The 10,024-nt window shown below is 36.5% G+C and overlaps 2 protein-coding genes across 4 annotated transcripts in view; both read left to right on the plus strand.

The window, feature by feature from the left end:
* Positions 1 to 197: 197 nt before the first annotated feature.
* Positions 198 to 8,710, plus strand: kdf1b (keratinocyte differentiation factor 1b). Of its 2 annotated transcripts, none has more exons than XM_017307646.1 (4): positions 198 to 281; positions 3,672 to 4,582; positions 4,673 to 4,759; positions 7,218 to 8,710. In XM_017307646.1, exons 2-4 carry the CDS (start codon positions 3,682 to 3,684, stop codon positions 7,310 to 7,312), a joined length of 1,083 nt encoding a protein of 360 aa, XP_017163135.1. In that variant the 5' UTR covers positions 198 to 281; positions 3,672 to 3,681; the 3' UTR covers positions 7,313 to 8,710. The 2 variants fall into 2 exon arrangements, with proteins under 2 accessions (XP_017163135.1, XP_008419553.1); XM_008421331.2 differs by lacking the exon at positions 198 to 281 and adding an exon at positions 808 to 2,090.
* Positions 8,711 to 9,324: 614 nt separating this feature from the next.
* The window catches only part of nudc (nudC nuclear distribution protein), a 4,840-nt gene continuing 4,140 nt past the window's right edge, over positions 9,325 to 10,024 (plus strand). The window contains exon 1 of one of the 2 annotated variants that reach the window (XM_008421333.2): positions 9,325 to 9,535. In XM_008421333.2, coding sequence (XP_008419555.1) covers positions 9,461 to 9,535 — 75 coding nt within the window. In that variant the 5' untranslated portion in view covers positions 9,325 to 9,460. The remainder of the gene's footprint in view (positions 9,536 to 10,024) is intronic. The other variant, XM_008421332.2, reaches the window with a different exon arrangement.

The following is a 10,024-nucleotide window of genomic DNA, read 5'->3' on the forward strand; positions in this document are numbered from 1 at the left end:
TCCCAGCTGGAGCGATAATCCACTGCCCATCGTTAGCTTAGCTCTTCCACTCACTCAGCAGCGCAGCCAGTTCATCCAGCTGTGTCCTGACTTACTGAACATCAGTGAGAAACATCCGCGCTGCTAGCTGCACGGCTTCCCACACATTTTCATCTGCAGCACTTCTGGGTCTCGTCGTCCTTGTATATATAGATTATACTTAACATAAAAACCTAAATTGCTCTCAATTCTTTCCAGCAAGACCTCGAAACCTTTTTTTTTAATAACCTAATGGCTTAATGGTGAGAATTCCGGCTCATTTTCGAGATCCATATCATATGAGTCGGTTCTTCTAAAAGAACTGCTTCAGCCAAACGACTTTTCGTGTCTTTTTTTCTTTTAAGCGCAAGCGATTCTGTATCTATGAGAGGGGCTAACATAAAGTGTTCTGCAGCATCAAATGGGTCACTTGATAGAGTCCGTCTTTGTTTAATCTCAGATTAAAGAAATCTGTTCTGTGAAGCCCTCGAAAGTTTGCAAGAGAACATTAGTGAACAAAACAAAATGAAATACCATTGAACATAGTCTCTTCCAGAAACTGATGTGCAGATATAAAACTCATTATAATTAGACACTTGTCGTTAGCGAGCTTATGTCGCTAAAATAACCTGTGAGGTGCTGCTGTGTTACGAATAATTGTTTAAACGACACTACAATGGTTTTTAACAAATTTTAAATATAGTTTTATTTCACATTATTCTAAGCTATTTTAAAGCTAGAATGTTTCTTGTTTTAAGAAATCAATGCTGTATTTATTCCCTATAGCTCTGGGGGTTAAATGCTTCTGTACTAAACTTTTTAAAGCTTAAAAAGTGTATTAAATCAGAGCAATAGCGGAGTTAATGGCTTTAGTCTATTTACCCAGATCACTTAGCAACCTTTCAGATTTGCAGTTGGAACTGGTTTGAGGTCATTCTCAGATCTGAGTTCACAGGTATGAAAGCAGCTGTCAATTTATTTGATCAAAATCTGGTTCAGGGGTAAACCTTTACAAACTAGAGGCATTTCTGCTTTCTGACTAAACTTATTTGGAGCTGCAACTGTCACATTACTTTTTGCAAAAAAAATAAATAGAGTTAAATAATTTTATTTTTGTTTTTAGGATTAAAAAAAAGATAAAAACATTTTGCAAAAAGAGGCTTGATAGAAACAAATTCTGTAGGATAGAAAATTGTGTTTAAAAAAACAGATTCCAACAAGAAAAACAGATATTACTTGTTCTATTCTTTGTAGAAATTAAATGCAAATATTGCAGGAAAAAACTGTGAAACCCCGCAATTGTTGTTATATTTAAATTTAAAAAAACTTTTGTGGTTTCTTTATCATTTTAACTAAAAGTATAAGGAGCCAGCTCCAAAGAGCAGCTTGTGACACCTCAGCCGCAGCTGCAAATCCCTGATCTAGTCCAATCAAAGGTTATCTATGAACTTTTTTTTCTTCGTCTTTTTCTTTCAAATCCATTTAATGGCTCCGTTCATTCATACATTTATTTATCTCTTAATGCACGTATCTGTTTTTTTGTTTTCAGTTTCTTTTTTCAAGGCATGTCTAAGTACAACCCAAGCATATCAACAGCATAATAAACTTCCCTAATGTTGTTACAACTTTCCGGAAATGTCAGTCCATATATGGAGTTTCAAAATAAACTTGCATCAATTTGAATAGCAGGATGCGCCACTGAAACTTATATTTTGTCGTTAAAAAAGCTTATGTCCTGCACATTTATAGATCCACATATATAGGCGTGCATGAGCGGGTACGTGTGCTTTAGAATCCACAGAGTTTGTCATTTTACCTGAGTTTTATTGTCTACAGCCACTTCTAACCGGAAGTCCACACTCCGGTTTCGGCTTACCTGGTTCGCTTCCTGTACCTTGACGCTCAGGTACACGGATTTCCCCCAAACTTTCCTGAAACTTTCATTTTGGAGTGATTTGGACTCAATTCCTCGCCACAGATGGATTAAAACATACATGTTGACTGGTAGGACACAGGGAAGGCCGTGATTTTAGGGGGAGTCGGCTTGTGGACGCAGCGCACTCTGGCTATAGGTGAGAAGTTTATAATGGAGGAAGAGACGCAATGACAGTCGCCATGAACGTGAAAACAATATTGATACACGCTCAAAAAAGTGACTGCGAGCGAATGTCTCCAGTATCTTAACCCGTTGCTAACTGAATTAGTAATTAGGCTACATATTCGTAAAACAGCGAAACGTTTTCGTTGGGTGGACGAGATTAAAGCGACGTTGCTCTGAGCGCTGTAAACAGTCGTCGTCGTAGAGGACGTCAGCACTGAGAACACACTGCTCAACTCATGTGTTCTGCTGGTGACCATGTACAGGATCATTCAGCCAGAATCTTATAGTATTAATATTTTAATAACCTTATTTTTACCTTTAGAAATAATGAACATTATTACAAATTGAGATATCTAAGCTGATGCCAGTTGTACCACATAACTTTACTATTCAATCTTATTAGCATCATTATTATACTAATTAATCTCACTATAAAAAAGTATTATAATAATAATTATTATTGTTGTTGTTTTGGTTGTAGATATGCCCAATTATTTATTTTATAATGATAACGATTAAGTTAAAGTGCATTATTGTTACTTTATTATAATTTCTTATGTTTTTAATATTGACAGTGCTGTTGGTATCATTATTAATATTAATATTATTATAAATGTGGGCTAACACCACCAATAACACGTAAGGTGTTCACTGTTATTATTGTCACCTTTTTTAAATGATAGCTATACTAATTATTCATATTACTGACAATAATTACTTTTATTCTATTATTATTTTATTTTATTTTTTGTTTAATATTATTAAAAACAATTATTATGCCAATTAACCACATTATAAAAATATTAATATCCTTGTTCTTGCTATTCCATATTACAAGCCTTACAGATGCTTATTGTTCTTTTTTTACTAATATTAGTAGTAGTAGTATTAGTAATAGTAGTAAAATCAGTCCTAGTAGTATTAAAATATAAAATATTCTTATTATCGACAGTAGCTAGTATGTTGGTGCCTCTACTGCTATATATTTTTTAATATTACTACAATAGCAAGACAAAATTACAACCAAAATAAATAATTTTACTTTTATCACAAGTAGCCATTGATAAGCTAATGCATTGGAGTGAGACAATGATAATAACAATAGTTAATAATAATAATACAAATGATGAATATTGTCAAAATGATTATTAATGCTATTATTATTATTATTATTATTATTAAAATTAATGCAACTCAGTTAATGTTTGTTTTTACTTTATTTGTGTCTTACTCAGCAGTCTTGACTATGCACTCCTGAGTTGTGACCAAACTGAATGAGTTGTTTATCATTGTGGAATACTCCATGACATCACACAGATAATCGGATGTATGAATGGGTGATTGTCTCTCACCAGGTGCATCATTCATGAAACCTGTTTGGCCACATTACCTGCTTTCCTGTAATAGTGGATTCATTTTTTTTTTTTTAAAGATAGATGCTCTCATGCGGTTTAAAGTGATTTGATATTCTCTCTGACAGACGGATAATATGGTTTAACCATTTTTAGCATAACCCCTCTGTTGTGCTTCTTTTCTCGTTGGATTCTTGCAGCTTGTTAGTCATGTCTGCTGACACCAGTGACAGTCTGAGGTACAGCGAGAGGCTGGGGAGCACCAGGCAAGTGTCTTTCACCGAGGAGCGGTGTGTGGACCCGGTGGAGGATAGACAGCCAACCCCACAGCCAAAGCCGGTCCACAAAGGCCGCCTTAAAGATGCTAATGGGAACGAGTCTGAGACCATCGACTTCATTCCCGGTGTAGCCGAGCCTTCATCTGCAGCATCCAGCTGCAATCCCTGCTCTTCTCCAAAGAGCTGTAAAACTTTCGTGTGCACTGTAATGACCTTTGGATTGTATAAGGTGTGCCAGCGCTGCATCCACGCTCCGCGTTTGGCGCCGAATGAGAGCTCCCCAGATGAGCCAGAAAAGATCAGCCTCCAAGGCGTTAACCCGGACAACAGCAAAGAAGAGGCTGACGCCGAATGGTCAGACTTTCGCATTAATGGAGTCAAAGTAGTCGGTCCGAAAGATGATTTAGATTACGACATCAAATATTCACCATATGCGCCACTGCCTGCTCAAACCCCTTCAGAGTTTGCCTCCCTGCATGATTCTGTGCCGTTTCATGACTGGGAGGACGGCGACGAGAACGTGGACTCCCTGATCACCAAGAAGCTACTGGAGCTGTACTCCGAGTATCAAATCGAAGAGCTGGCCAGGTGCACCTCAGACTCTGTGTTTCTGAGGAAGAGCAAAGCCATCAACCAACTCATCAACTCCCTGGCAGAGGAGCACAAAATGGACGAGCAGGAAGCCGAGTGCCGGTTGGTGCGGGGCATCATCCGCATCAGCACTCGGAAGAGCGCAAAGAAGCGGCCGCCCATTCCCAGGATGGAGAGGACGATGTCGGACAGCGGACATGAGACCATGATTGGGAGTGGCTCCTTTCCCTCAAGCAACAACAGTAAGTTGGGCAGTTTTCACTCCTTTATCCTCACCGATGTAATACCTACTGGTGTCAGAGAAAGTGTTTGGTTGTTTTCTTTTCCTCAAGACGACTACAAGTCAAATCCCAACATCCAAATATCCGACTTGACTTCCACTGACAAGTTTGCCAGAAACATGTGGAGGAAAAATGGAGGTAAGAGTTATGTTTTATTCCTTTATAATACCTAAATATTTGCAATATTTGCATTTATTAGAGTGAAAAAGAGAAAGGTGTGACTGTAATTTAATAATTCTCAGCATGATGTGTAAGTAAGTGCACTTTACCAGACCCTGTTGACAAAACTCTTCAAAAAGGAAAATGTTGCTTACAGAAAGCTTAAAGTTAGCAATTTAAGTATCAGTGAGATGCTTTTTAAAACGAAAAAGCTTTATGTAACAGGGGAGGTATGTAACACCCAAGAGCTGCAAAGGATAAGTGGACACATCTCTGGAAGGTCACAGCTGCCTCAGACAGGCATCAAATGGCAGCCCAGACATGGGGGGCCCAGCTTAGCCCCCCATGTTTGCGGGTGTGGAATGATGCAAGGTCCATCATTCCACACCCCAAGATGTGAGCAATGTGTAGTGTTGCATGTGTTGCGGAGGAGGGAGTGGATGTTAAGGCACTGATGCCTGATTCCCGACTGACTGTCCCGCCTGGGCCCATATCACCACAGCAACTGCTTTGGCTAGGAACCCATTAAAGCAGGGGAGTCAAACTAATTTTCGTTTTGTGCCAAATCAACACCATGAATGACTTAAAGGGCCAGTTGTGCCAGAATGTGTTGATAAAACCTGTTCGCAAACTGTTAAAATATCAATGAAGTCTTAAAATAAAATAAAAATATTGTTGAATATCCTTTCAGTCCCTTTAGGATTTTGTGATACCTTTTGTGATTTTTTTTTTGTAATAAAAATCAAAGTATTTGTGGTACTAATTTGGAAATATTTGTGATATTTGCACTTTTTTCTCACGGTAAATGCGACCTTTTATATAAATCATCTGACATCAACTAAGGCTGATGCAGCTGGTTAGTATAAGCTTTTGACAATTTTTGAGAAAAATCACCAATAAACTCCCAATTATGTATTACCATAAAAAGGTGTGGGGATTTGTTGATTTTGTGTGAATTTCCACAATAATTCTCAAGAAACTGGAGGGACTGATTGATATAATTTGGCAGTAAACAGATAAAAACTGCATTGATTTGACTGATAACAAATAAATCGATAGCAAAGGGACCCAGGATGCAAAGAATTTTAACTTATGTCTGTATTTTTTTTATCTCAAGTCTTGTCTTATGAATTTTAGTGAGCGAAATTTTTTGATTTGTTTAACCTCTAAACATCAATGTGGTCCAACTAATATGATTTTAGATGTGCTTTAATGTGCATTGACTAAAACAGCATACCAAATATTTTGCACATTCAGAGTATTTTACACTCATAGGCATTTCACATAAATGTATAACTTATTGTCATACTTATGACTGATCATAAATCTATTTCGATTAAAACAACAAAAAGGGATTAACTTTCATGATCTCTTCAGTGTTAACTAAATGTAATGCAGCTGCATTAATATTAACACAACAACAAAACCAGCCTGAACAGTTTGCATTCACAGGCACACATAAGGAGCATTAAATGATTTGTGACTTTACAGACTGCTGCGTCAGCAGAAAATGTGTTAGCCTTTAAAATTTCGCTGTGATAAAACACCTGAGTCATGCCTGGCAGGCTCCTGCTGTTTACTACACAGCCGCACTGTATAACAGAAAGTGAACAAAGGGCAAGCTGCAGGAGGGCTCGCCTTGGGTGCTGGTAATTCAGTGACCAGCATTATGCTAATAAAATAGGATCAGATATGTATTTTGTATTGTTCAGGAGTTCTTTCAAAAACCTCATTAAAAATGTCAGTAGAAAGACAAATCTGCCCCAGATTGCTGCGTTCTGAGAAAATAAAAACATGGTAATGTTTATGTGGAATGAGCCTGTGTAGGATATTCATGGTGCATTCACAATTTAGCAACGTTTTTATGTTCTTATGGGTTAGTGGTCAGAGCTAAATGACCAAGAGAACCAAGCTAGCCATAAATTTCAGAAAAACATATATGCTGAAATATATATAATATTGAACAATACAAACTTTTACTTAAGTAAAGCCAATTTCCGTACTTTCAAGTAGTTAAAATAATATGGCATATTGAAATGCCTCTCCGTATTTCAAATTCCAAGTAATTTATTTAGTTTATTACTCCTATAAAGTTAAAATCAGTAACCATAATAACACTGGTATGACGTAAGCTAATTACAAATGATGCTAATGATATTTGGTATGTTACATGCTGTATAACATGCTGCGATATAGAGGGCCCCCAAAAAAAAAAATAATAATAATAATCTGCTTTGGGTCTTAAAAAGTTTTGGGCCAGCCCTGGCTCAAACCTTAATTACAGGGTTAATGTTCTGAGATACATATTAAGAACATCACAACTCTCCAGGAGTGTGGATCAATAATCAAATTCTAATTTTGTAGGTCAAAATGAAACAGATTGACATTCACTTAAAGGCTGACTGCATTTTTGTTTTTTTTGGTTCTGGTCTAATAGATCCCACTTCGAGTTCTCCATCAACCTACTCGCCCTCTCACTCAGAGATGGAGTCTTCAGGTGTGCCACTGCTACACGCTTCGGCGAGGACATGAAGCAGCGGTACGGAACGACCCGGTTGCCTCCATCAGGTCACGCACTGGGTGTTGGAAGGACGACTTTACTTGCACCGGAGTGTCCGGCTGAGCCGAGCTCCTTTGACAGGAAGGAGAAAAATGTGAAGGGTGGAATTGTGTGAAGGCTACAGTGAACTCAGGGTTCTGCGTGCAGATATTTATGAATGTAAATATTGTATCTGCGCATTTGAAGGATCACCTAATTGGGACTCCGTCTGTAAGACAGTTGTAAAAATTTTTATGACAATTAACCGTCCGCTTGTTTGTGAAGAGCTTGAGGCTCTACAGTTTGATTTTGTCCTTTAACATGCCCTTGTTACGCAGAACACTGTTTTTTCTTTGCTTTTTGTTTGTTTTTGTTAGTACACATTTCACCATGCCCTCGTCTTTATAGAGTTGATTTTAATTCATTTTAATTATTGCTTTTCTTTGTTTATGAATGACATTCTTAGTTTTCTTAACTTAATTTGTGCTAGAGGCATTTTAATGGTCAAAGTGTCAGTAGTCTAAGAGATGAAGAATTTGTTGAAGATCTTTTTGAATATTTAATTTGAATATTTAATATAAGTAAGATTCAAAATTACATCACTGTAAAACTTTTATTGCTGGGACTTGACTAGATGAATTTCAGATTAATTAAACATTCTTAATCATGGCCAATCATTACTTTATTCTCATTTTATGCTATTCTCTGCAAAAAAGGTAAATCGTCTTTCTTGTCAATTATTAACAGTGCAATAGAAATACTTTATTAGACACACATCTCTTTATTGTGTTAATCACAAGTCAGCACCTCATTCTGTGGTTAACGTTGTTTTCAACAGTTGACAGACCAATATCCTAACCTGTCTGCTGTTTTTCAGATTTATATGCTAAGCTAAATAAGCTAACATGCTGGAACTCCATTTCTTTCTCTAGAAACTTGAATGCCTGTCTTTTGTAAGTAATATATTATGATTAAAAACCCTAAAAGATACACAAAACTATACTTAATGTTCAGATAGATTGGAGTATGCAATATTTTATTATATGAAGCTCATATTTAGCATGTAGCTCTTGCTTGTTAAGGGGAAACCTCAAATCTCTAAAATTCTCACTTTCTGCCTTTTGCAAAGCTTCTGTCCTTTAAACAGCAGAAGTTTTCTGATGTTCCTCTGTTGACCAAGTGAATAATAAAAATAAAAAAAATCAAACTTCTTGTCAATATTATCAATATTAAAAGTGTATAAGTGTAACAGCCCAGTCTATCTACTTAGGCTTTTTTCAGTACTGTGTGAAATCAGTGGTTACTTATTGTGTTCTTGTATTGCAAATGTTTGATGTTTTGCCTGCTTTAGTCGTGTTGTCAGGTCACTGGAGGTAAAAAAAAAAAAAAAGGTATAAATAAGATTGTCAAACTAAGTGGAAATTGAAGTGAGCATTCAATGTATTTAGTTGTCACTTGAGATATGACTACTAAATATGTTAAGTGACAAGAGGGACATATGCAACAAAAAGTTTCACAGAATAGCTTTGAATGAATGAATGACAGCTAAGAAGGTTAGAAATACAACACTATATTTAAAAGTGCCTGTGACAACTCTTTTTTGATCAATCAGAATATATGGAAACATTAATAAGATATTTTAAAAAGTAAGTTCACGTCACTGAATTTAGTAGGTTTTGACATATTAGGTCACATAATAATAATTGGGCGTATCAGGGCAAAGCTGTAAAGCTACCATGGAAACTGCAAACAAAACCTGTATCGGCTATTTTAAATGACCTGCAATGTTAACCTTGTGAAATAAAATAAATGAAATAAATAATATGAAGTTGAAAGAGTATTTTATACCTTAATTTTTATTTGTTTTGTTTTTTCTTGTTTGTTTGTTTTTTTCTTCTATAAATTTCTGTTTTACTAGGGTCCTTTTCAACCCCGAACAAATGCTCTCAATCAGTTGGATGCTTGTCCTTGTCAATTAAAATACGCCCTTCTGATTGGTCAAACTAGTCTAGGCGGGGTTAGTTTCCAGGAAGTGAGTCGCGTGACAACAGGTTCAGGCAAGAGCACATCTTTAGGGTCATTTTAACTTTATTTGTTACTCGCGCACTTAACGATAAGCTAAGTGTTTAACCTCTAGCAATATGGGAGAAGAAGAAGAAAAGTATGACGGTATGTTGCTCGTCATGGCCCAGCAACACGAAGGAGGAGTACAGGAGGTAAACCAGCGTGCTGCTAATATCCTGATGCTATGATGCTAATAGTTAGGCTAAGACACGTTTCGACCTGTACTGGCAGAAATACTGACGCATTTAAATTAATCGCCTGTCATACAATGTAAACATTAATACCACATTGATATTGGGACGCGTTAACCAATAACCACCAGCTCGTTGTGGTAAAATCGGCGTACCAATGGCTACGAAATTAGATTAGCCCTTGAAAGCATTCAGATGGCAGCTTACAAGCTTGATAATAGTTGTGCATGTTAATGTAATGCTGCTTTTCTTTACTCTTCGAGACCGATATTTATATAAGGGTCCGTTATTTTTATAAGTATTGATGTCATTTGAACTTTTTCACATTTAGTCACAACAACCAAACACTGTTGGTAAATTATGGATATTTTTCTTAAAATGATAATAATGTTTTAGTTTTTTAGTCAATAAAAAAAATTAATATATGGACTATATTAGTACTCAATATAT

This window comes from Poecilia reticulata, linkage group LG11 (assembly GCF_000633615.1).
Source record: "Poecilia reticulata strain Guanapo linkage group LG11, Guppy_female_1.0+MT, whole genome shotgun sequence".
Taxonomy (NCBI): Eukaryota; Metazoa; Chordata; class Actinopteri; order Cyprinodontiformes; family Poeciliidae; genus Poecilia; species Poecilia reticulata.

Coding starts and splice junctions, on each gene's coding strand:
- kdf1b (XM_017307646.1), top strand. CDS start 3,682: ATGTCTGCTGACACCAGTGACAGTCTGAGGTACAGCGAGAGGCTGGGG. Junction 4,583..4,672: donor CTTTCCCTCAAGCAACAACA/GTAAGTTGGGCA, acceptor CTTTTCCTCAAG/ACGACTACAAGTCAAATCCC. Junction 4,760..7,217: donor CATGTGGAGGAAAAATGGAG/GTAAGAGTTATG, acceptor CTGGTCTAATAG/ATCCCACTTCGAGTTCTCCA.